The following is a 27,933-nucleotide window of genomic DNA, read 5'->3' as shown; positions in this document are numbered from 1 at the left end:
GTTCTTTTAGCTGGAAACATCACTTCCTTAAGAATATGTGACCTTAATTTAGAATCATCACGTAGCCTGACCCTTATTGGTACCTTAGCAATAAGGTATTCCAGATTCAGCCAATGTCTAAAAAGAAAAGGTAAATGTGCAGAAAATGTAGGAAGAAAAATAGAAAAACGTACAGCCAAGTTTTTACCTTTTAAGGTAAGATACTGTAAGCGTTAATAATAATATTTAAGGAATTACCATCCTGAGAAAACCAAATGGCACATGACAGTAAATATGACAGTCCGACATAAGGTTCAGGTACGACAAGCTGGCCGGGTGTAAAGTCTGTGCGACTGGGACCTAATTCTTCATCCATGAATATAAGATGGGCTGGCAAGCTGCTTTAATACTATAAGCGAATTCCATTGTAAATCCTAAAGGTTCAACAAGGTGACATTTATAGCCCCCGAAGTTTACAGATCCCATTTCTCTTAAACATTCTCTGTATCAGGATGCTACTTGATTATAATTTTAAGCCTTTGCTGAGTTAGATTGTGGTGGAATGACTTTTGACCCACGGTGCTATTTGCAAAAATTTATAGCGTGTAGAAAATGTACCTGTCAGAGAAAACCCATCTATAATAATTCATAGAAATTGAAATTGAACTGTTAAATATATTCTGTATAGATAGGCACACTTTATGATGATGTTTACACTGTATCAAGTGCAGCAAAATTAAATGCCTTGCATGACAGAATGTTTCCTATGCTGCAATTTGTCTCTGACTTCCATTACATTCTCCTGTTCTGTTTTCTAGCTTTACTCACAGCGAAGCCTCCTAAACCATTGTTCCCCGTGGAGAACCAGCCAAGTGTTATAGATGTCCAGCTGGGTAAGTCCCCTTCTGGGAATAATAGCTTCTAAACTTCCACTCCATTAACAGATGGGAAAAATTGCACGTAGCAAGGAAGGTTTATTGCCACTGTTATTACATGCAAATCAATTTGCTCCTTCCCATTTATAATGCTTGAGTATATTGTAGCAGTCGTTTAAGGATATGGCTTTGCTTAGTGGCAGAGACTGTTAATGCTAATTGGTTAAGCTTCATATTAAATACAGTATATGCAATGTTTGCACTTCTGTTTTATGCTGGAAGATTAAAAGGAATACCGTATATTAAGTAACAGCTGCATTGACTTATACTTTGTGATGGCTTATAATATCGCCCCTACAAAATACTGATGTTGTTGACTACAATTAGCAAAAACACAGCTTTACCATTATATTTACTGACGGGGTGTAATTCATGTAATTAGTCATAACATAAAGTCATAAATTTTAAGAAAAAATAAAATGTGAAGCATGGCTTATATCTGTTTACTACTCGAATTGTAATACTATTATAAAATTTTGCATTTTGTGATTATTTTTATTTCTACAGTATATACAATATATATATATAATAATCACAAAATGCGAGATTTTAAAATAGTATTACAATGCTAGTAGTAAAGCAGATGTACAAGTAGGCCGTCCTCCCTAAATATATATATATTTATAAAAGATTTTTTGATAGGATGAGGAGGGTCTTCATTTTGTTTGCTACAGAGCACCAAATCTCATTGTAGATATCTTGTTAAACAATATAGATTCTGGAAACCTGTAGCTTTTACAAGCAGGAGCCTTGAACCTAACATTATATTGTTATATTTTACCGTTCTCTGCATAAACCGTTTTAGTAAGCTCCGTTTAGTGGTAGCTACGATGAGCTACAATTGTATCATCCAAAGTAAAGTGTATGTAAGGGATTTAGAGCTCCAACTGCAATAAAAGTACATTATAAAAAATTAGTCCGCACTAAACTTTGGACTTATCTTAAAACAATTCTCCAAAGATGGACATGCATTTAAAGGGTTATTCCCCAAATCATAACTTTTCCTCTAACAATAAAATAGTGGATAACTTGTTGTTCTCCTGGGCACTGATTTCTGGAATCTCATTGAACCTGAGATTGGGGCTAGGGTTGAGCGAAACAGATCGGCACTTTTCAAAAGTCGCCGACTTTTAGCTATTTGTAGCTATTAAATTCAAGGGTTAAAGGCAATTTAAGGGTTAAATCGCGGAAAAAATTGGCATGGGCTCCCGCACAATTTTCTCCGCCAGAGTGGTAAAGCCAGTGACTGAGGGCAGATATTAATAGCCTGGAGAGGGTCCACGGTTTTTGGCCCCCCCTGGCTAAAAACATCTGCCCCCAGCCACCCCAGAAAAGGCACATCTGTAAGATGCGCCTATTCTGGCAAATTGGCCACTCTCTTCCCACTCTCGTGCAGCGGTGGATTATGGGGTAATGAAGGGTTAATGTCTCCTTGCTATTGTAAGGTGACATTAAGCCAGATTAATAATGGAGAGGAGTCAATTCTGACACCTATCCATTATTAATCCAATTGTATGAAAGGGTTAAAAAAGACACACACACATTATTAAAAAGTATTTTAATGAAATAAACACACAGGTTGTTGTAATATTTTATTGTACTCTCAATCCACCTGAAGACCCTCGCTCTGTAACAAAGGAAAAATAATAAACCAAAAATATACATACCTTCCGATGATCTGTCACGTCCCACGATGTAAATCCATCTGAAGGGGTTAAAATAAATTACAGACAGGAGCTCTGCTATAATGCAGCTGTGCTCGTGCCTGTAAAACCCCAGGGAATGAAGGTAATGTAGGTCAATGACCTATAGTTACCTTCAGTCCCAGTGATGCGCCCTCTGCTGGATGTCCTTCGAGCGTGGGAAAAAAATCAGACAAGTTCCCAGGCTCAAATTCATATGAGGGGGAAAAAGAACCGTAAGCACTACCCTGTGAAGGTGCCCGGGTAGGATCCCACACCATATATCAATATAAAATAAACCCGGCACTCAACTTATGGTGAATCTCTTGGGATTTATTAACAAGAGAGAAGATAAACGTTTCGGCCAATATTGGCCTTCCTCAGTAACTATGTACAAAATAACAAAGAAAACAATGTGAGTTAACATCACTCAAAAAAAGGAAAACAAAGTATGTACACAAACAAAAAGATACGGTCCTGTGAGGAGTATATATTATACTATAACACGGAGTTCAAAAGTCACAACACAATAGGCTATGCACAAAACAAAACAATGGTCAGCATCTAGCAGGGAACAAAGAAATGGTATAACATAATAATGAAAATCCCAATGCACTGCTAAGTGCCATATGGGAACAAAGAAAATGTACAAGTGGGAAACAGAGGAACATACCGTACTGCCAATAGGAGCGGTGAAAGGTGAGGCAGTGAAATTCTGCCAGTGCTGTGAGTTCTATGGGAGTGGTGAAAATGGTATTAGTAAATATATGGCAGAGGTATAAATAAAGCCCCAAATGTAGGAGATCATAGTAGTGAAGTATAATTGTCCTACCAGGAAGTAGATAGAAGCAGGCTCACAGGGTCCGACCAAAACAGGGTCTGGAATAGCGTTGGTGGCCTGTATGGGAGCGCATGATAGGTAAAAGCACTGCAAATAATGGGGGTGAGAGCTAAAGGTGGGAGGATAACAAACCTGAGAGGAGCTGAGCTGAGCTCCTCTCAGGTTTGTTATCCTCCCACCTTTAGCTCTCACCCCCATTATTTGCAGTGCTTTTACCTATCATGCGCTCCCATACAGGCCACCAACGCTATTCCAGACCCTGTTTTGGTCGGACCCTGTGAGCCTGCTTCTATCTACTTCCTGGTAGGACAATTATACTTCACTACTATGATCTCCTACATTTGGGGCTTTATTTATACCTCTGCCATATATTTACTAATACCATTTTCACCACTCCCATAGAACTCACAGCACTGGCAGAATTTCACTGCCTCACCTTTCACCGCTCCTATTGGCAGTACGGTATGTTCCTCTGTTTCCCACTTGTACGTTTTCTTTGTTCCCATATGGCACTTAGCAGTGCATTGGGATTTTCATTATTATGTTATACCATTTCTTTGTTCCCTGCTAGATGCTGACCATTGTTTTGTTTTGTGCATAGCCTATTGTGTTGTGACTTTTGAACTCCGTGTTATAGTATAATATATACTCCTCACAGGACCATATCTTTTTGTTTGTGTACATACTTTGTTTTCCTTTTTTGAGTGATGCTAACTCACATTGTTTTCTTTGTTATTTTGTACATAGTTACTGAGGAAGGCCAATATTGGCCGAAACGTTTATCTTCTCTCTTGTTAATAAATCCCAAGCGAATTCATATGAGGACATCCAGCAGAGGGCGCATCACCGCGAATGAAGGTAACTATAGGTCATTGACCTACATTACCTTTATTCCCCGGGGTTTTACAGGCACGAGCACAGCTGCATTAGCAGAGCTCCTGGCTGTAAAATATTTTAACCCCTTCAGATGGATCTACAGCGTGGGACGTTACAGATCAGCGGAAGGTATGTATATTGTTGGTTTATTATTTTTAATTTGTTACAGAACGAGGGTCTTCAGGTGGATTGAGCGAACAATAAAATATTAAAACAACCTGTGTGTTTATTTCATTAAAATACTTTTTAATAATGTGTGTGTGTTTTTTTAACCCTTTCATGCTATTGGATTAATAATGGATAGGTGTCATAATTGACGCCTCTCCATTATTAACCTGGCTTAATGTCACCTTGCAATAGCAAGGTGACATTAACCCTTCATTACCCCATATCCCACCGCTACATGGGAATCAGAAGAGAGTGGCCAAGTGCCAGAATAGGCGCATCTTACAGATGTGCCTTTTCTGGGGTGGCTGGGGGCAGATGTTTTTAGCCAGGGGGGGCAATAACCATGGACCCTCTCCAGGCTATTAATATCTGCCCTCATTCACTAGCTTTACTACTCTGGCGGTGAAAATTGCACGGGAGCCCACGCCAATTTTTTCCGCGATTTAACCCTTAAATTTAATAGCTAGAGCGCAGAAATTTTGTACATACACACTACTAACATTAGTAGTGTGTAATAAGCAAAAAAGGGGGATATGACATGGATTACTGTATGTAAACCATGTCTCATATCATGTCGGGTTTAGGCAGGAGAAATGAAAAGCCGGCAATTGAATTACCGGCTTTTCTGATATATCGTGCTGAAGCAAATATAAAAAAAAGAAAATTTCCCATTGACTTTGCATTGGGTTTCGTGTTTTGGCCGATCCCCGACCCCGACTTTTCAATAAGATCGTCCGATTTCACTCGTCCCGACTTTTGAGAAAGTCGGGTTTCGTGAAACCCGACTCAATCTCAAAAAATGAAAAGTCGCTCAACCCTAATTGGGGCTCTGGAACCCCCAATAATAAGGTTTTGCATCCCAAACTTAAATAGGCTAGAGGTGTGCATGTTCAACCTCCTCTCTACTCTTTGGCTTTATACTGCAGGAAATGGCAAAATACAACACACGTCTCCCTTTATCAGTCCCATAGACAATAAATGGAGGGGAGGTTAAGAGTGCGCACTTCCACTCTATTCAAGCCCCATTCTCATGATTCCCAAGCCTCAATCTCAAGATAGTTTAAGATCCTAGCAATCACTCCCCCAGCATTCAGTAAGATAACACCTATTCTGTAGGTAGGCGATAACTTGTGATTTTAGGAATTACCATTTAAGTCTTTCACACACAGCGTTTTTTTATGTAAAAATATATTTTTTGTAACCAAAGCAAAAAGTGGAATCAATGACTTAGATGAAAATTAACCATTTAGATGTTTTTCATTAGTACTTACGTTTTCAGCCTTTCGTTAACCCTTTCCCATATTTTTGAGACATGTTAGGTCATGTTAGGTTAGGCTATGGGTTGAACTAGATAGACTTAAAGTCTTCCTTCAACCTTAATAACTATGTAACTATGTTGCTGCCATCAATTTCAAAATTACCATATTTTTCGCTTTGTAAGATGCTCCGGATTATAAGACGCACCCCAAATTTTGAGGAGAAAAGTAGGAAAAACTTTTTTTAATAAATTGGGAGGCTTCTTATAATCCATGCGTCTTATTGCTTACCAGGGGTTGTGGCTGCGGTGGATCAGGGTCCCAGGGTCGTTGTTGGAGGCAGGAGTGGAGCATTGCTGCAGGCTGGGATGAGGGGGTCTGCAGGGCTGTCTCCGGTGCTGCAGGGCTGTCTCCAGTGCTGCAGAGGGCTCTGGTGCTGCAGGGCTGTCTCCGGTGCTGCAGGGCTGTCTCCGGTGCTGCAGGGGGCTCTGGCGACATTTTGTGAAAGGCCAGAGCCCCCCGGGAGTTCGTCCATGCTTTCCTTTGCGGTGGACTTCAGGAAAATGGCCGCCGGGATCTCAAGAGATGAGATCTCAGCCCTGAAAGCTCATCTCCCGAGATTCCGGCGGCCATTTTCCCAGAGTCAGTCATACAGGAAAGCATGGACGAACTGCCGGGGGGCTCTGGTCTGTCACAAAATGTCGCCAGAGCCCCCCACAGCACCGGAGCCTCGAGCATCACCCAGGGCGGCAGCGGTGGCCGACAACCACGGTGGCGGACACCCCCTCATCCCAGCCTGTAACGGTAAGCGGTATATCCGCTTTGTAAGACGCACCCCCATTTCCCCCAAAATTTGGGGGAAATAAAGTGCATTTTACAAAGCGGAAAATACGGTAGTTCATTTTATCAAATGAAATGGAAAAATATCCAACTTTCACTATCTGATCTGTGTTCTGTGTTCTCCAGTGAATAAAATATGGCTAGAAGAGATTTCCAGACTATTGCATTCTTGTTTTTTTTGCACTTTACTCAGCGTCCCAGTTTTATTTTTTTTACTAATTGGGGTTGTAGTTGTGCTATTTTTTCCCAGAAGGTTGAAAAGTATACTGTAGCTGTCTCCTAAAAGCTTTAGATAAAAATGTATTGATTGCCCAATGATTTATTAAGAAAACAAGGTAAAATATCTATTATTGGGTTAGCTGGCTTATTAAGCATTTGGCTATTTGTACCTTTTACGTTATAAACATAGCATTCCTTTCATTGCTAGCAGGTCATGTTCCATTTCCAGGCGAGGTCTGTAAAGCAGAGACCTAGGATTATTTTTTAATCCTTTTAGTGATAAATGGGTTAGAAGTCATCGCGGTCTCTTTCTTCAAGTGACAATTTCCAGCTGACATTTTTTCTGAATTTCCATTTAGGACTGGAAGGACTTGTCATTTCTTCTGTCTAGAGAATCGGGTTCACAGCTGAAAAAGTCAGCATTGTATTTGCAAGTCGTAGGCTGTTTTGTACAGGTTCTGCCCCGGCAAATTAGCACTTCTACAGGGAGTCCGTAACACAGCTTTGCCTGTGGCACCAGACAAGACATGTGCTGGTCAAGTGTTAGTATCTGCGCTCTTGCATCTGTCAGGACAAACCAGCAGGAATAGCAGAATTGTTTAATGATGGGGATTAGGAAATGTGGATAATTATGCTGTCCTGATGACGAAATAATGTAAAACTTTTTTTAGACATTATTCCATTAGTTCAGTCCCAATCTAATAAATTGTGTTTAATCTGTGGAAGTGACAGAGATTTGCATTTTCATCACAAGGAAGGGATCAAAGGTCTCCATAAGACCCTCATCCACAACGTTTATTATATTTGCAGGTAGAGAGGCTAGAGGACGTACAGTTGTAGCAGACCAAAATGTGTCATTAAGTTTTTTTGATTAGCATTGTGCCTACAATAGGATACTTCTTTGATTTATGCTTCGTGCACCCAGCTGTACTACGGCCCTGTAAGGAGTTGTAGAAAGTCGCAATACAACACCCAAGAGGTTTATGGGTCCATATTGTACTTCCACAAGCAAATTTATAATAGGGATTGAAATAACGTAGCAATTACAGAAAGGGTGGGCAGATCTATATGTGTTTTCTTCTTTTACCCATGTCTATTATACAAGACTCTGACTTTGTCACCATTGAGCGGCATTTAACTCGCAATAACAAGAATCACGTCATAAGACATACCGATCGGCACACGTATCAGGGGATTGTGGGGCGCCGATGGGTTGTCATGACAGCTGGAGGTCAGCAAAAGACCCCGGTGCTAGACATCGCAGGTCTCTTAGGAACACCAGTCCGTCGTTGGCGTTCATTGGAGATGATGATTTCTGCTACAAATGATGCCCTGCTTTGTGAAGCACAAGCAATTGGAATAACACAGCTTTATTCATTAAAAATAAAACAATGAAAAAAATAAGAAATATGTATATATTATATAATGTATCAAAACATAAATACAATGAATCCAATCTCTAAGCAGCGTAACGATAAAAAAGTCAAAACACTTGAATTTCGTTTCTTTTGGTTACCACAACATTGCAGTAACAGGCGATCAAAAGATCGTATCTGCTCCAAAATGTTATCAATAAAAACGATCGCTTAGTGCTCAAAAATAAGCCCTCACCTGGCCCCACACACCGAAAAACTGACGCTATGGGTCTTGAAATATGGCTCCTTTTTTTTTCACACTTTGGATTTTGTTTCACCATTTAAATTAAAAAAACCTAGACATGTTTGGCATCTGAAAAACTCGTAATGACCTGGGGAATCATAACGGCAGGTCAGTTTTAGCATTTAGTGAACATGGTAAATAATAAACTAAAAAATCAACTGTGGAATTGCACTTTTTTGAAATTTCACCGCATTTTTAATTTTTTTTCCTATTTTCCAGTACATGATATGGTAAAATAAATGGTGCCGTTCAAAAATACAACTTGTCCCGCAAAAAACAAGCCCTCATACGGCCATATTGATGCAAAATAACAAAGTTATGACTAGGGGCAAAAGGGGAGCAAAAAACGAAAATGAAAAATTGAACAATGCCAATGTCCTATAGGGGTTAAAATAATAATAATGCACATGTGAGAGAAAGGCTATAGCTACATGTATAAACCAATTGATAACTAGACATTATTACTTCCCTTGTTGATAAAGTGTGCTCATAAAGTGCTTTTCTGCTTTTGAAAAAAAAAGTACATACCACAGCTACAGGTTGTTTTAAAAAGACAAATTGTACTTTACTCACGCTCCCATGGTCCTTCTGGTGTCTTATTGTCTGCAGCACTGACGCCATATTGGCAGTGCTTCAGCCAACCAGTTCAGCTCAATTATTGACTGCAGACAATTATAGACACCAGAAACAGCAGTGAAGGCTGATCACTGGACGGGGAGGGTGGGTAAAGCTCATTTGGTTTTTATAAAATAAACTGAATCTGGGAGCTTTCAGAAATTCCCTATTAACTCTTCAAGAATGTCTGTGAGTCTCCAAGAGAAAGTCATATCTAACGCTTAGACTCCTGGAGGAGTTTCCACATCTTTCTTCAGCTTTCTGTAGAAGCCTGCAAGAAACCATAGACTCTGTAAAGTTTTGAGGGACATCTCAAAAATATGCCAATTATTCCTTCCGTTAGGAGTCCATAGACTTTGTTACCTTGAGAGCCACATTCATCTGTGAGAGAAGGTCGCATGCTATATTATATTTAAAGAAATTGATGAAAACCCCTGAAGGTCCCCTGTATAATTCCTAGAGTGCACCCTTATAAAGTGCCGTAATAAGCCCACTTATAAACTACATGTTCCCCAAGTGGTCTGCTATGGAATACCTGCCTCTCAATGTCCCCTTAACCATTAATAATATCTATAGTTCTGCTTGACAAGTAATAGGGACCCAAATGCTTCTTATATATGTAAAGCGCCATGGAATAAATGGCGCTATAACAATAAATAATAATAATAATAATAATATGTGAATAATACCCTGATTGACCACTTTACATTTATTAATACCCTTTGTGAGAGAAGTAACTAATGTAGTAATGCCCCCAAAGGGTCTATTTAAGTGTAACAATACCCTCCAGAAAAAAAACAAAGGTTAATAAAAGTTCTACTCCCCTACTCCAAGTCCCCAATGAGTGAAGCACCTCAGTCGTCTTCTTTTAAGTCCAAGTGTGGTTAGAGCATGGTGGTGATGTCATTGTGTTGCCTGCTCCAGGAAATTAATGATCTCTTTGTGCATTTACTGTCCTCTAAAGCGATCTATAAGATGGAGAGTGATAGAGCAGTCAGCCTATGGCTCATTGTTCTACCATAAGTTTAACTGTCTGAGTATCCTGTGAACACGCATGCAGTTAAAGGGAATTTGCTACTTCATAATGTAGGAAAAGAGACACTGATTCTAGCGATGTATCACTTAGTTTACTGGATTTAGTAGTTGTGACACAGAGTTTTTAGATGCAGCGGAGCTGAGAAAGCTAACCTCGCCCACATAAGGATCTCTATCTGCATAGTCTGTTGACAGTGAGCTGTTTATCACAGGAGGGGGCGTGGTCAGACCAGTGCTCAAGAGCCAACTAGTCATAGCAGTAATAATGTGTTAGTGATAAAATCTTCATTGTAAGTTAACGACAGCATACAGCTGGATAAGTGGCACATTGCGGAAATCTGTGTTTTAACTCCTACTTAATGCTGTCCTCAGACTGCATAGCAAAAACCTGCTGACGGATTCCCATTAAGACTGGCACTTGCTTGTGCAGAGAGCTATGAGCTAGCTATCATGGACTATGGTTTGGCAACTTCTGCATTACCCAATTTTACACTCTAAGCATTGGCTGGATAGTGGCAGACTATGCAGAGACACAACCTTTTGACAAGGATAATGATAACTTCCTTTTTTCAAATTATTTGTGAATTTCAGAAGCAGCAACAGTAACACTATTCTGAGAAATCTATCTAAAATAAATGTTACTAAAAGATTTAGTTCCTATATGTGCACTGTTTATATGTGCAAAGATTTATGGCTTTTACAATGGGGAGTTGCTCAAAGGATTCTGTTGGTACATGTCTATAAGCTCTTTTGCATAATGGGAAATGCCCCCTTGGTAAAGACCATAAAATTATCACTAAATAAAAAGGCCAATATCTCTGCAACGAAAATAACGGTCTACAAAAAAAAATGCATAGGGGGCAGCAAGAATAAAATAAGAGCAAAACTGATCAATTTTGACTTGGCTTTAAATGCAGTAAATAAGTCTTTACTTACATTTTCCATTTCCGCTTGCAGAGATCTATGCCTTGTTTAGCCGGTATATCGTTTATTTTGAATGATCCCTTTGCGTAGAACAGTGATTCACTTAGTTTTCTAAAAGCAAAGTCTGCGGTTGGACTAATGTAAGAACACATTGATGAAAATGTTCTAAACCAGCAGCATAAAATGTGTTTGATTGCGATTGAATTACTGTACTCCAGTTCTTACACCTTGTTTCCTGACCCAGAATATGCTGCATATTATGGCAATAATCCATTAACAAAAGCAAAGTGTTCAAGCTCCTGACAAAGTGATGGAATTGAGGTCATTACACTGATAGCTTTTGTTTTCTGAGTCGTTATTTTGTTAGCATTAATAATCTATATCAGTTAGCAAATTGTACTCGAAAATGGAATGTAGCAAAGATACAAGTGTTATATGCGTATTAGACTCATTGTGCAAGTTTAGCTTTTATGGGTTTTTTTTTACCCTCTGGGGTCATTTTATTGGGTATACATGTAATTGAAACAAATATTGCATTTCCTACTGATACAACGAAGATGAAAAATGAAGCATTATGATAATGTAAAATGTTCAATACTCCAGTTTGTTTTCCCTTTAAAGATTGATTTTTTGTTGCTAGAAGCATTTAATCAAGTCAAATAATGGTGTGTCAAATGTTGTTATTCATTGTGGATGAAATGTTTTTTGACAGTTCGTAACAAACTACAGAAACGGACTTTACTGGAAGTCGTACGTACACTACTTCATTAAAAACACAGCCAAGTTAAGACAATCTAAACTTTACATTTTAAAGGCATTAATGGTTGAGAGCGAGGGATTGGACACCTCCTGACACCAACCTGTGCCTGTCCCTAAGCTCCCCTAACACCCTATGCGGGTCCTTAATCCACCCCCTGCCCCCACCCCCGCCATCATGTGACCAGTTCTTGATTGCCACCTCAATGTACCCTGGTTAGTTCACTGGCCTGCAAGGATGTGAGCCTCACCATTGAAGATGGTAACACACAGGGGAAGATACAAATACAGGACAGACAAAGAAAAAGGAATAAATACTTTAGCTTCAAGCTCTGCTGCTAAGCTCCACAGCAGCATAGAAAACTGCACCCCGAATCTGAATTCCCACAGCAGCAACAACACTGACACAGGAGAGCTCATCACCCCTAGCTAGTCTGCATAGAAAAACTCTATTACAGATGATCAGCTCATGGATCATGTGACTATTTAACCCCTTTCTGACATCGGGTGTAATAGTGCGCCGATCTTGGACTCCTTCCCTCACCGCCAGAGCCCACATCTTTCCTAGCTATTTTGAACAGCTGACATGTGCCCGGAACAGCTGCGGGTGGAATCGCGATCCACCCGTGGCTATTAACCCGTTAAATGCCACTGTCAGAGGCATTTATCATGCGCTTACGGCAATCTCACCTGAAATCCACCCACCGGTGACCCATCACATGAACACAGGTCACCAGTGGGGTTAGCATGACAACCAGAGGTCTCCTGGACCTGTTTGTCACTGCCGGCTTACTGTCAGTGACGCCCAGTGGTTGGCACTCATAGCAAGTAAGCAATTCGGCTACATATAGGCAAACTGATCATCGTCTATATGTAGCTGAGCCGATCTGGTTATGGCAGCTTCTAGTCTCCCATGGAGACTATTGAAGCATGACAAAGAAATATATATATATGAATATGCTTATAAGGTCAAAAAGTCAAACTTGTGAATAAGGAGCCTTATATATCAAAGATTTTTGAGATAAAACATAACTTTTATTCTATCTAAAAGCATACCTAAACCAAACAACCGTGCTGCCTACCAACACCCTATCATTTGTCACCTAATGAACAAATACCTACCTGACAGCGGAGGTTGGTACTCTAAAAACAAAGATACATATGACAGGTATGCTTTTAGATAGAATAAAAGTTATGTTTTAGCTCAAAAGTCTTTGATATTTAAGGCTCCTTATTCACAAGTTTGAAGCATGACAAAGTAAAAAATAATAGTTTTTAAAAAATATAAAAACAATATAAAAGTTCAAATCACTCCCTTTCGTCCCGTTAAAAAAAAAACCAAAAGAATCAAACATACACATATTTGGTATTGCCCCATTCAGAATCACCTGGTCTATCAATAAAGAGAAGGATTAACTTGATCGTTAAACGGTGTAGAGAGAAAAAAAATCAATACTCCAGAATTATGTTTTTTGGTTGCCGCGACATTGATTTAAAAAGGAAATAACAAGTGATCAAAATATCGTATCTGCACCAAAATGGTCAGCTCATCATGCAAAAAATAAACCCTCACCCAACCCAAGATCACGAAAAATGGAGACGCAATGGGTATTGGAAATTGGCGCAATTTTTTTCTTTTTTCCTTTTTTTAACAAAGTTTGGTGTCTGTGAACTCATAATGACCTGGAGAGTCATAATGGCAGGTCAGTTTTAGCATTTAGTGAACCTAGAAAAAAAGCCAAACAAAAAACAAGTGTGGGATTGCGCTATTTTTGCAATTTTACCGCACTTGGAATTTTTTTCCCATTTTTTTAGTACATCACATGTTAAAACCAATGGTGTTGTTCAAAAGTACAACTCATCCCACAAAAAATAAGCCCTCACACGGCCATATTGATGGAAAAATAAAAAAGTTATGGCTCTGGGAAGAAGGGGAGAAAAACATGAAAATGTAAAACCAAAAATACCTCTGGTCATTAAGGGGTTAAAGGAACGTGCAAGTGGTTACCAACCAACATCAGCTAACCAACTTAAAAGAACAGCCAGCAAGAGACAGAAATTAACACTTGATGGACCAAAAGGAAAAAAACATTTAAATTTCAGTAGTACCAGAGCTGCTATGAATCCCATAATGAATTATGACAACACTATGCACTGTATACTATTTACAGAGCTCCTGTGTATAATGGCACTTATGGTAATATTAGTATTGTAGTTTTTTTTTATTAATTATCAGCATTGTTGTATTTGGTCACATTTGTCTGGTCATGGTGTGGTGGTATTTGTCCTCTTTATGTGGTATTATTCGGTCACTATTTGGTGATAACTAGTGTTGAGCGATACCGTCCGATACTTGAAAGTATCGGTATCGGATAGTATCGGCCGATACCCGAAAAATATCGGATATCGCCGATACCGATATCCGATACCAATACAAGTCAATGGGACATCAAGTATCGGAAGGTATTCTCATGGTTCCCAGGGTCTGAAGAAGAGGAAACTCTCCTTCAGGCCCTGGGATCCATAGGGATGTGTAAAATAAAGAATTAAAATAAAAAATATTGATAAGCTCACCTCTCCGGCGGCCCCTGGACATCACGCTGCTAACCGGGAGGCTTCTTTGTTTAAAATGCGCGCCTTTAGGACCTGCGAATGACGTCCCGGCTTCTGATTGGTCGCGTGCCGCCCATGTGACCGGCACGCGACCAATCAGAAGCCGTGACGTCATTCGCAGGTCCTCAATTCCTAGAATTAGGAGTTTTTGTGAATGAGAATGACGTCGCGGCTTCTGATTGGTCGCGTGCCGGTCACATGGGCGGCACGTGACCAATCAGAAGCCGGGACGTCATTCGCAGGTCCTAAAGGCGCGCATTTTAAACAAAGAAGCCTCCCGGTTAGCAGCGTGATGTCCAGGGGCCGCCGGAGAGGTGAGCATATCAATATTTTTTATTTTAATTCTTTATTTTACACATCCCTATTGATCTGATACCGATACCCGATATCACAAAAGTATCGGAACTCGGTATCGGAATTCCAATACCGCAAGTATCGGCCGATACCCGATACTTGCGGTATCGGAATGCTCAACACTAGTGATAACTTGTTATCTGTTCATTGTGTGGTGGTATTTGTCCCTTGTATGTGGTAGTATTCAGTCACTATGTGGTGGTGATATGTGGTCTGATCATGGTGTGGCGGTATTTGTTCCTTGTATGTGGTAAAATTCGGCCACTATGTGGTTGTATTATGTGGTCTGGTCATCGTAGGGTTGTATTATTTGGTCACTTTGTTGTGGTAATATATAGTCTGATCATGCTGTGGTAGTATTTATCCTGTGTATCTGGTATTATGTCACTGTATAGTGGTAAAAATGTGGCCTAGTCATAGTGTGGTGATATTTGTCCCTTGTATGTGGTATTATTGGGTCACTATGTCGTGGTAATATGTGATTTGATCATGGGCTGGCAGTATTTGTGCTTTGTATGTGGTGTTATTCAGTCACTATGTGGTGTGATACATTCCTTTAAAGAAAAATAAATAAAAATAAATCTAAAAAGAGTCTTGGGTAAACAATAACAATAACAAATGTTTAATAAGTTAGAGTAGAGTAGGGCCTGGCAAAGAGTCTCTTTGTCGCGGTGGCAATTTAAAAAAATATTTTGACCAAAACAAAAGCGGATGGCTTTGTCTGTAATATGGTGTTCGATGGGAACTGTTAATGTGTGATTGATGAGAACACCATGACTAAGGCTCCTTGCTGAAACACGTCGGTTTGTCACATGTGGATTATTTTTTGTTACCTACCTTGGTTGTATCATTTTTAATGGATTCATTAAAAGCTATGTTTTTCATTTTCATTACTGCCATTGTGCCAATTTCATCACTGGAGACCCCTTTTTCTTCCTTTGCTATTGATGAGAACATGGTGCAGAAGTGGAGCTTTTCCAAGAGTTGGTGGTGGGACTATGGAAAGCTTGAGTGGTGGACAGCACATTATTCTTACAGCTGATTGAGAGCTACAAAACATAGACACAAATGGACAATTCTTAATTCTGACACTTTTCTCTTCCTTACATTTACTTTCTTATTTTACATCATTATTTTGCATTAAAAAATAGAATACACGATTAAAAAACCAGCATCACAAATCATGAACGTTTGTTGTTCAGTTCTGATAGTCTCCATCTCTTCTATCAGTCCTACAAGATTGTAAGTATCACATCTTCTGTCTGCAGAGCTCTTCGTGAAGATGAATCATGGATTAATTAACAGAAAATAGCATGTATTTATACTTCCACAAAGTTCCGAATTTACTAGTACATTTTTGTGCCATCTGGAGAAGGTTTCAGAATTTTCTCCACACTATTTTGTACTTATGACTAATTCATGAAAAGGCATCAGGTGCATCAAAATGTATCACGGAAGATTGTTGAGCTCAGTCCAGGGAGATGTTCAAGAATCTGGCAATTTTTCAAAAAATCTCAAAAGCTGTAGGTTTACTTGTGGGTTTCAAACAAATCTAGACAATGTCTCTTTCTTTTCCAAAGAAGAGAGTTCAGTTTTGTCTAAGGGAAAATGACTGTATAAATACAGATTGGAGAATTCAGTAAACCCGGTTGTCATTGTGCCTCTTCGTTTAATGTCAAAGTTTTCTACATCAATCATTCCTATTGTGCTCTGTCATTTGACATTTCACCCAAAAGCTGATGTGAGTCATCTCATTGGTAAAGACATGCCGAGGCCCCGAAGAAAAGTCTCCTGGGAAAAAATGTCCCAAACACATTACTGCTGAGAATTGTTCTGTTTCTGATAATGTCTACAATTTGTCAAAGGTTGAAACAACGATTGCCTCCAATTATATTTTCTGAAGGCTGTTTTAGGTATTGTCTTTATTTTTGAAGGCACAAACTTTGTCTCAGAAGAACATGCAATATTAATACTTCCTGCAGTTTTTGCAATATAGTATATTCATGATCTTACATTTTTACATTAAAGTAAATATTATGGGGCATAAATATAAGAGTAGTGTTATGAAATCTACTTTTTATGCCAGGAAATATTATATTGTATTTTATCATTTCCCTCATTTCTAATTTTATAAGAAGAGCCATACAAATCTCAATTTAATATGAAAACTCATAGCTATTTAAGTAAAGGATATAAATGTGATTCCCTACAGAACACATGGGTTGTAATTACCATCTAAGTAAGTGAGAAATGTCCCTAGCGTTTATGGCAGTTTGACGCTACAATTTCATATGGCTCCTTTCACGGCTATGCAGATATTATTGAACCTTGTGTGTATAATATATATTTTTTCCCCAAAAAGAAAATCTTTAGTATAACAAATTTAGAGTATGCTACGATTTTTTTACTGCTCACATACCACACAGGCACCTCAAATCAAATTGTTAAGGGTGCTAGGGTGTATTTCACCAGTTCAGTGCAAAGAAGATAGAAGAAATCATAAAAGAAAGCAGCACTACAAGAACCAAATATAAAACTATTTACTTTATTTAGTCACAAATAAGATCACAGATAATAAAAAAAAAATATTTTAGGGATAGCATGGAATGACAAGGATTCGACAAAAAGGTGACAACGCATTGCGCAACAGGTATACAATGTCCCAATAATGTAAACAAATATATACCACACAATGAGTGTTAGGTCTCGAGTTCCCGCTTCTGCACAGGGGGAATCTCGAGCCATCTCCGCTGCGGTCTCCCATTCTCATCCAGCCGCAGTGGAGTCTGCTCAGCAAGGACGTCGGTCCCAGCGTCTTGCTCAGTCTCACTCTGTACTGAGAGTTACTGCTGCTTCTTCAGCTTCTGCCATTAAAGCCAGTGCTGGTCAGCAGCGAGCGGACTTCTCTAGGACTAAGTCCTTGTCTGCACACACTGAGCATGCCCAGGGCAAGATCTCCCATTGGAGATCGAGGGTCATGTGCTCAGGCTCTGCAGCACATTCCATTGGTCCTCTTGGCAGGTTTTGGAAGGGCAAAGTTTCTGTGGCCACTTCCTGTGCTGCAACTATATAAACTGCGCATGACCGCACGGCCATGCGCTAGTGTACAATTGTTAATGTTTGTATGTTGTGAGTGCAAGTCGTCCTTGGATACCCCTACCCTATTGAATGTCTGTTCGCGGAAGGTGTATGGTTGCTATCTAGCGCCCGACTTAGCCTACAGCACTAATCACACATTACAGCGTCCAGTTGCTGTGACCGCCAGTACGGCGCCGTGCACTTCCTCTGTGCTTTCCTTACCCAAGCCTGGGTGGTTAGTGGCGTTCGTCAGTGCGGCACCGCATGCACTCTTGTGCCTTAAAATTGTTATTGAGTTTCCTTACACACCCAGTTGCGGTGTTGTGCCAGCAAGGGTCTAATCGGACTTCAATCCTAGTTGGGGTTGAGTTCGCTGACTACTTGCTCGCGCTCTATGTGCGGTACCGCGGTCCTGTGACGCAACAGGATCGCTTCTTTCACGCTGGGTGAAGTTTATCCCACGTGTGTATACTTATGAGTACCGCCATATAGTCCGTCATTACTTGGCAGCAGGTTCCATCTCTGCACGGTGGACCCCGGGCTGCGAACGCACCATACTCTATCTGTCTTATTATTTGGTGCGTTCCGCTAGCCCTAACATTACATTAGCGCCAGGGTCTGGCTAGTAATGACGGACAAACAGCAATCCTTGCGGTATATCCAGCAGCTGGAGGGTAGGTTGGCGGCTCTTGAGAGCGCAACCTCAGCTGTGGATGTTACCGCAGTTGCTGTACAGGCTGCCAGCGTGGCTGCAGCAACTTTGTCCATTGCCGCCCCTGCTCCGAAATTTTCTCGCCTCCCGCTGCCAGAAAAATTTTCTGGTGATAGCAAATTTTGTAGGGGATTTGTGAGTCAGTGCTCTATTCACCTCAAGCTCCTGGCTGCATGTTTTCCCACAGAGCGGGCTAAGGTGGGATTTATAGTGTCTCTCTTGTTGGACAGGGCGTTGGAATGGGCTATGCCGCTGTGGGAGCGTGGCGATCATGTGGTGCAGAGTGCTCCGCTGTTTCTGAGCACTCTGAAACAGGTCTTTTTAGGACCTCAAGTCACCCATGATACTGCACTCCAACTGCTGGCATTAACTCAGGGTGAGTCTTTGGTCAGTCATTTTGCCGTCCAATTCCGCACTTTAGCTTCTGAGCTGGATTGGTCGGATAAAGCTCTTATCCCCATATTTTGGAGGGGCCTGGCTGACCACGTTAAGGACGCTCTGGCCACTAGGGAGATTCCTGCCACACTGGAGGAGTTAATAACTGTCTCCACTGGAATTGACCTCCGTTTTAACGAGCGGAGGTTAGAGCGAGCCCAGTGTAGGCAGAGGTTTCGGCTGGCTCCTACCTTCACCAAACCTCTGGAATCTCCGGTTCTGGTTCCTGAGTCACATGAGGCCAGGGAAGTGTCGCAAGCAGGATCTAAGTCCCGGACCGCAGGTGCACTCAAGGTCTGTCATGTATGCCAGCAGTCGGGACATCTAGCCACCAGATGTTCTCAGCGGTCGAGGAAACGTCAGCGTCTAGTGGTAGTAGGTGGAGGTGCACTAGACACGGCGACGTTTGCCTCTAAATTGTCCTTTAAGGGGACAATTACTATAGGCTCATTCTCCCACTCGGTAGAGCTCTGCGTGGATTCTGGGGCGGAGGGCAATTTTATGTCTTCTGCCTTCGCCCAACGTCACGCAATACCCCTGGTTATGCTAGCTCAACCAGTAACGGTACGAGTGGTGAATGGGTCGACACTGCCCTCACAGATAACACACCAGACCATCCCGTTTACTCTGTCCATGTCGCTATCTCATCAGGAGATTATATCTCTGCTCGTCATTCCTGAGGGAATTGATGAGGTCCTGTTGGGAATACCTTGGCTACGGTACCACTCTCCTCATATCGAGTGGTCCTCTGGCAGAATCCTGGGATGGGGCGAATCTTGTGGGGGTAGGTGTCAGAGGGAGTGCGTTCAGGTTGCTACTACTGAGGTACCCGCAGATCTTTCCTCTCTCCCCAAGCAGTATTGGTCTTATGCAGACGTGTTCTCCAAAAAGGTGGCGGAGATCCTTCCGCCCCATCGCCCCTATGACTGTCCTATTGATCTCTTGCCTGGTGCTGAGCCTCCCCGGGGTCGAGTCTATCCGCTATCTCTCCCGGAGACGGAGGCAATATCACAGTACATCCAGGAAAATCTGGCAAGAGGATTCATTAGGAAGTCAGTGTCACCTGCTGGGGCAGGGTTCTTCTTCGTACAGAAGAAGAATGGGGAACTACGTCCATGCATAGACTACAGGGGTCTTAACGCCATCACCGTTAAAAATAAGTATCCTCTGCCCTTGATATCTGAGCTCTTCGATAGGCTTCGGGGAGCAAGGGTATTTACTAAACTAGATCTGCGGGGTGCTTACAACCTGATTTGCATCCGTGAGGGGGATGAATGGAAGACGGCTTTTAACACCAGGGATGGGCACTATGAATATCTGGTGATGCCCTTCGGGCTCTGTAATGCCCCGGCCGTTTTCCAAGACTTTGTGAACGATATCTTCCGGGATATGCTTCCCACCTCGGTAGTAGTCTATCTGGATGATATTCTCATCTACTCTCCAGATATTGACTCCCACCGGAGAGATGTTTGCAAAGTCTTCGACCTCCTACGGGCAAACTCCCTCTATGCCAAGTTGGAGAAGTGTATGTTTGAGCAGGAGTCCTTGCCTTTCCTAGGCTACATCATCTCTGCCCAGGGATTGGCTATGGATCCTGCTAAACTACAGGCTGTGATGGACTGGTAGGAACCCCATTCTCTTAAAGCGGTGCAGCGCTTTATGGGGTTCATTAATTATTATCGCCAGTTCATTCCGCACTTCTCAACTTTGGTAGCTCCCTTGGTTGCCCTCACCAAGAAGGGGGCGAATCCCAAATTGTGGTCTGAGGAGGTCTCCAAGGCCTTTAACTCTATAAAGTCACACTTCGCTAGCGCTCCCATCCTACATCGCCCCGATGTTGATAAGCCATTTATCATGGAGGTGGATGCCTCTTCTGTTGGTGCTGGAGCAGTCCTCTTCCAAAAGGATGCTCAAGGTCGGAAGCATCCTTGCTTCTTTTTCTCCAAGACCTTTTCACCAGCAGAGAGGAATTATTCCATCGGGGACAGGGAGTTGCTAGCCATGAAGTTGGCTTTCTCGGAGTGGAGACATCTCTTGGAGGGAGCACGTTTTCCCTTCCAAGTCTTCACAGACCATAAAAATTTGGTGTACCTGCAGACAGCCCAGCGGTTGAATTCTCGCCAGGCCAGATGGTCCTTATTCTTCTCCCGATTTCATTTCACCCTCCATTTTCTTTCTGGGGAGAGGAACATTCGGGCCGACACTCTCTCTCGCTCCGTTGTGTCATCTGCGGAGGAGGAGGAGGAGCCTCGGCTTATTGTCCCCACCGAGAGCTTGAGAACTGTGGCCCCGGTTTCGCTAGAGTCTGTGCCCCCGGGCAAGACTTTTGTTCCATCCAGTTTGCGACCGGAGGTTCTCTCTTGGGCACACTCGTCCAGGGTGGGTGGACATTTTGGTACCAAAAGGACATCTGAGTTACTGGCGAGGACATACTGGTGGCCGCATATGGCTCGTGATGTCGCAGAGTATGTTCGGGCGTGTGTCTCTTGCGCCAAGAACAAGACTCCTCGGCAATGGCCAGCTGGTTTGCTTTATCCTCTGCCGGTGGCGGACAGGCCCTGGGAGATGGTCGGGATGGACTTTGTGGTGGGCCTACCCAAGTCTCGTAACTGCACCATTATCTGGGTGATCACCGACCATTTTTCCAAAATGGTGCACTTGGTGCCTCTTCCACGGCTACCTTCTGCACGGGCGTTGGCTGTCTTGTTCGTCAAGCATATCTTTCGCCTACACGGTATGCCAGACAAAATTGTTAGTGACCGGGGTCCCCAGTTTGCGTCTCGATTCTGGAGAGAGCTTTGTCGTCCACTCAGTATTGAGTTAAATCTCTCTTCGGCATATCATCCCGAGATGAATGGGTTGGTAGAGAGGGCCAAACAGACCTTGGTCACATATTTACGACATTTTGTTTCTGCCAGGCAGGATGACTGGGCATCCTTGCTACCGTGGGCAGAGTTTGCACTTAACAATGCCGTAGCCAACTCCACCGGTCAGACTCCATTCCTCCTAAATTACGGCCAGCATCCGCGTGTTCCTGTGCCCATGCCTGTGTCTTCCGCTGACTCCAGGGTGGCAGACTGGGCTGTGGAGGCACGGGACATTTGGGACCGCACGCAGGATGCCATTCGGGCCTCCAAGGAGAGAATGAGGTCCTCCGCCGATGTTCATCGGCGCCCCGCTCCGACCTTTGCTCCTGGCGACTTGGTGTGGCTCTCCGCCCATAACATCAGGCTGCGAGTTGAGTCCACTAAGTTTGCTCCTCGCTACTTGGGTCCCTTCAAGGTTCTCGAACGGGTTAATCCTGTGGTCTACCGTTTTGCTCTTCCTCCACGCTTGGGTATCACCGACACCTTTCATGTGTCCCTCTTGAAACCCGTATACATGTCCCGGTTTTCCGAGTCATCTGCCGGGACATCGGGTTCGTCTACGGACGATTACGAGGTGAACGCTATTTTGGGGTGCAAGGTGGTACTCGGCAAAAAGTTCTATCTGGTGGATTGGAAGGGTTATGGCCCGGAGGACAGGTCATGGGAGCCTGCTGAAAACATTCGGGCCCCACAGCTCATTGCTGCCTTCGAGCATAGCGAGGCCCAAGGAGGGGGGGCCCTGGGAGGGGGGGTAATGTTAGGTCTCGAGTTCCCGCTTCTGCACAGGGGGAATCTCGGGCCATCTCCACTGTGGTCTCTCATTCTCATCCAGCCGCAGTGGAGTCTGCTCAGCAAGGACGTCGGTCCCAGCGTCTTGCTCAGTCTCACTCTGTACTGAGAGTTACTGCTGCTTCTTCAGCTTCTGCCATTAAAGCCAGTGCTGGTCAGCAGCGAGCGGACTTCTCTGGGACTAAGTCCTTGTCTGCACACACTGAGCATGCCCAGGGCAAGATCTCCCGTTGGAGATCGAGGGTCATGTGCTCAGGCTCTGCAGCACATTCCATTGGTCCTCTTGGCAGGTCTTGGTAGGGCAAAGTTTCTGTGGCCACTTCCTGTGCTGCAACTATATAAACTGCGCATGACCACACGGCCATGCGCTAGTGTACAATTGTTAATGTGTGTATGTTGTGAGTGCAAGTCGTCCTTGGATACCCCTACCCTATTGAATGTCTGTTCGCGGAAGGTGCATGGTTGCTATCTAGCGCCCGACTTAGCCTACAGCACTAATCACACATTACAGCGTCCAGTTGCTGTGACCGCCAGTACGGCGCCGTGCACTTCCTCTGTGCTTTCCTTACCCAAGCCTGGGTGGTTAGTGGCGTTCGTCAGTGCGGCACCGCATGCACTCTTGTGCCTTAAAATTGTTATTGAGTTTCCTTACACACCCAGTTGCGGTGTTGTGCCAGCAAGGGTCTAATCGGACTTCAATCCTAGTTGGGGTTGAGTTCGCTGACTACTTGCTCGCGCTCTATGTGCGGTACCGCGGTCCTGAGACGCAACAGGATCGCTTCTTTCACGCTGGGTGAAGTTTAACCCACGTGTGTATACTTATGAGTACCGCCATATAGTCCGTCATTACTTGGCAGCAGGTTCCATCTCTGCACGGTGGAACCCGGGCTGCGAACGCACCATACTCTATCTGTCTTATTATTTGGTGCGTTCCGCTAGCCCTAACAATGAGCTCCAAAAGTGCAAGTGCATTGTGCAAATATACATAGTAATAACAGTACATAACCACCATATAGTGAATATATTTTATTAATGTACAAGCACAATGTGCAATTTATCCTGACATGACTGTGATAGTGGCGATTCAAAGTGAATGCAGAGCAAGATCAATAAAGAAGATTAATGTGGGCTATCTGTGTAATTACCTGGGGAACCGTGCTGCCACCCACCCCAACACGCGTTTCGGCGTAGTGCCTTCTTTCGGAGGTGTATTTTTTATTATCTGTGATGTTATTACTGACTAAATAAAGTAAATAGTTTTATGTTTGGTTCTTGTAGTGATGAAAAAAAAACGGAATATCCACCAATCAAAAAACGGTATATCAAAGCAGGGTGTGACTAATATAAAAATTAACTTTTAATGTATTTTTGCTAAAAATGGTATAACCAACCACATAAGACCAACAAGAAAGATTTACATAGAGGACTCAGAAAAATTCCCATTCAACGAGAATGAATTGATGTATAAAAATTGGAACGATCTCACCTCAGGATTTCCTTTTTGTTTTTTTCCGGTATGTTATATAACAAAAAGCGTAGGGAAATGTGTCTTCTATTTTGGGGTTAAATTATTTTTCCTGACAGCGTGGGCGGGTATGTGTGTGGCCAGAATTGTGTGCCCCCCCTCCTAGATGCTGTGGAAGTATTGAGTGGTCTTATCCATACCGGAAAAAAAAAATGAAATCCTGAGGTGAGATCGTTCCAATTTTTATACATCAATCACTGTCACTGCATTTTCATATGACGGATGGAGATAAGAGATATGCGGTTTGTGATCATACGTGTCATGTGTTTTCTTATATGATTTGATTCTTTTCCCCTAAGAGATTGACATACAAATGGTTGTTTATAAGATCTCGGGGATTTGGTGGTTTTTTCATTCCCTTTGAATGGGAATTTTTCTGTGAGTCCTCTATGTAAATCTTTCTTTTTGGTCTTATGTGGTTGGTTATGCCATTTTTAGCAAAAATACATTAAAAGTTAATTTTTATATTAGTCACACCCTGCTTTGATATACCATTCTTGTAGTGGTGCTTTCTTATAGGATTTCTTCTGTGTGACTGGATTGCGGTGTGTGCTGAGCCTATAAAGATATGCAGTGTATGTAGATTTTAGTGTATGCTGAGCCTAGAGATGTACAGACTATGTACAAACTATATGGATTTCAGTGTATGCTGAGCCTATAGATATATGATGTACATAGATTTCAGGTCGCTCTAGAGTTCTAGCCCTCTTTCTCTCTAAAGAATCTATTTGCATATTTAAATTCCCAGAGGGACATTGCGTGGCCTATAAATCTCCTTACTTTGGCTTGACATGCTCCACAAGAAAAAACATTCCACCTTAAACCCTCAGTCACAGGTCTCTCAACCTACCCAAATTAGATCTTCTTCTTTGCACTGAGGATGAATAACACCCTAAAATACTTGTCTGCAAATGGGGTTTCTCTTTTGGCTTCTTAGTCTGTCATGTGGAAAGGCTTGTTAAAGAATTGGTATTGACTTTTAGGATTACTACTACGGATAGGTAGCCTTAAGGTACCGTCACACTAAGCGACGCTGCAGCGATACCGACAACGATCCGGATCGCTGCAGCGTCGCTGTTTGGTCGCTGGAGAGCTGTCACACAGACAGCTCTCCAGCGACCAACGATCCCGAGGTCCCCGGTAACCAGGGTAAACATCGGGTTACTAAGCGCAGGGCCGCGCTTAGTAACCCGATGTTTACCCTGGTTACCATCCTAAAAGTAAAAAAACAAACGCTACATACTTACCTTCCGCTGTCTGTCCTCGGCGCTCTGCTTCTCTGGTCTAGCTGTGATCGCCGGGCAGCCGGAAAGCAGAGCGGTGACGTCACCGCTCTGCTTTCCGGCCGCTGTGCTCACAGCCAGAGCAGAGAAGCAGAGCGCCGAGGACAGACAGCGGTAGGTAAGTATGTAGCGTTTGTTTTTTTACTTTTAGGATGGTAACCAGGGTAAACATCGGGTTACTAAGCGCGGCCCTGCGCTTAGTTACCCGATGTTTACCCTGGTTATCAGCGAAGACATCGCTGAATCGGTGTCACAGACGCCGATTCAGCGATGTCTACGGGGAGTCCAGCGACCAAATAAAGTTCTGGACTTTCTTCCCCGACCAGCGACAGCACAGCAGGGGCCTGATCGCTGCTGCCTGTCACACTGGACGATATCGCTAGCGAGGATGCTGCAATGTCACGGATCGCTAGCGATATCGTCTAGTGTGACGGTACCTATAGAGGCCAAGTCCTCCTCCTCTCTGAAGAGGCAATTTGTATATGTAGATTTGTGTAGGCTGAGCCTAGAGATATACGGAGTTTATCAATTTTAGTGTCTAAGCCTATAGAGGTACTGTGTACATAATTTTCAGTGTAATACAGAGCCTAAACATAGACTGTGTACATAGATTTCAGTGCACGCTGAGCCTTATCTAACAGTGGAGACCAAAGGAAAGATGAAGATGGTGCTCATGAGGTTAGCGTGTCTTGAGATCAATTAGAAACAACCATGTGATATATGGAAGGTCACTTTATCTAGTTATGCTATGATAGGCACATTACTATTGTAGGCATATAATGGATACAATGCATCTGATGTCCAAATCCTCATGGTTCAATATGTTGGAACTTGCCTAGAAGTGCAGATATGTAGAAAAAAAATCACTGTCAATTTAGTTAGATTTTCCAGTGAAGGTTATGAGATATTAACAAAGGTGCAGAGTACCAGGATATAAAATAATCCGATCCTTAGTTAGTGAAGAATAGATACTCTTCTGTTGGAAATCCGAGTCTCAACAGCACAATGAACTTCAAGGCTCAGCGGCTATTTTATCAAGTGGTGATGTCGCTCCATGTGATAAAGGGGCCACTTGGTTCCTGAAAATTGCAATGTAGACACTCTGTTATTTCCAATACAGGATCATCTATTCTTTTTCAACATGAGGACGGGATGTTTTTTATCATGGTACTAGTCTATACGTTAGCTGATGTCCCACCATATCAATATTCACCAGGGTTTTCTACATATATACTGTGTACGTTAATTCTGATGTATGCTGAGCCTATAGATACAAGTGAATCTATGTACACAATACATTATAATCCTAGGGATGCATTTTGTACATAAATTGCAATGTATACTGAGCTCATAATGTACTGTGCATACAGGCTCCAATGTATACTGAGCCTATAGATGTACTGTGCACATGGACTCCAATGTATACTGAGCCTATAGATGTACTGTGCACATGGACTCCAATGTATACTGAGCCTATAGATGTACTGTGCACATGGACTCTAATGTATACTGAGCCTATAGATGTACTGTGCACATGGACTCCAATAACATAACATAGTAACATAGTAACATAACATAGTTAGTAAGGCCGAAAAAAGACATTTGTCCATCCAGTTCAGCCTATATTCCATCATAATAAATACCCAGATCTACGTCCTTCTACAGAACCTAATAATTGTATGATACAATATTGTTCTGCTCCAGGAAGACATCCAGGCCTCTCTTGAACCCCTCGACTGAGTTCGCCATCACCACCTCCTCAGGCAAGCAATTCCAGATTCTCACTGCCCTAACAGTAAAGAATCCTCTTCTATGTTGGTGGAAAAACCTTCTCTCCTCCAGACGCAAAGAATGCCCCCTTGTGCCCGTCACCTTCCTTGGTATAAACAGATCCTCAGCGAGATATTTGTATTGTCCCCTTATATACTTATACATGGTTATTAGATCGCCCCTCAGTCGTCTTTTTTCTAGACTAAATAATCCTAATTTCGCTAATCTATCTGGGTATTGTAGTTCTCCCATCCCCTTTATTAATTTTGTTGCCCTCCTTTGTACTCTCTCTAGTTCCATTATATCCTTCCTGAGCACCGGTGCCCAAAACTGGACACAGTACTCCATGTGCGGTCTAACTAGGGATTTGTACAGAGGCAGTATAATGCTCTCATCATGTGTATCCAGACCTCTTTTAATGCACCCCATGATCCTGTTTGCCTTGGCAGCTGCTGCCTGGCACTGGCTGCTCCAGGTAAGTTTATCATTAACTAGGATCCCCAAGTCCTTCTCCCTGTCAGATTTACCCAGTGGTTTCCCATTCAGTGTGTAATGGTGACATTGATTCCTTCTTCCCATGTGTATAACCTTACATTTATCATTGTTAAACCTCATCTGCCACCTTTCAGCCCAAGTTTCCAACTTATCCAGATCCATCTGTAGCAGAATACTATCTTCTATTGTATTAACTGCTTTACATAGTTTTGTATCATCTGCAAATA

At 42.5% G+C, this 27,933-nt stretch overlaps 1 protein-coding gene across 1 annotated transcript in view; it reads left to right on the top strand.

Moving 5' to 3' along the window:
* Positions 1 to 27,933, top strand: part of IL1RAPL2 (interleukin 1 receptor accessory protein like 2) — a 1,239,912-nt gene that overhangs the window by 836,623 nt on the left and 375,356 nt on the right. The window contains exon 6 of the mRNA XM_069747077.1: positions 798 to 872. Within this exon, the coding sequence (XP_069603178.1) occupies positions 798 to 872 (75 nt within the window). The remainder of the gene's footprint in view (positions 1 to 797; positions 873 to 27,933) is intronic.

This window comes from Ranitomeya imitator, chromosome 2, assembly GCF_032444005.1.
Source record: "Ranitomeya imitator isolate aRanImi1 chromosome 2, aRanImi1.pri, whole genome shotgun sequence".
Lineage (NCBI taxonomy): Eukaryota > Metazoa > Chordata > Amphibia > Anura > Dendrobatidae > Ranitomeya > Ranitomeya imitator.
This window is presented reverse-complemented; position numbering and strand designations above follow the sequence as displayed.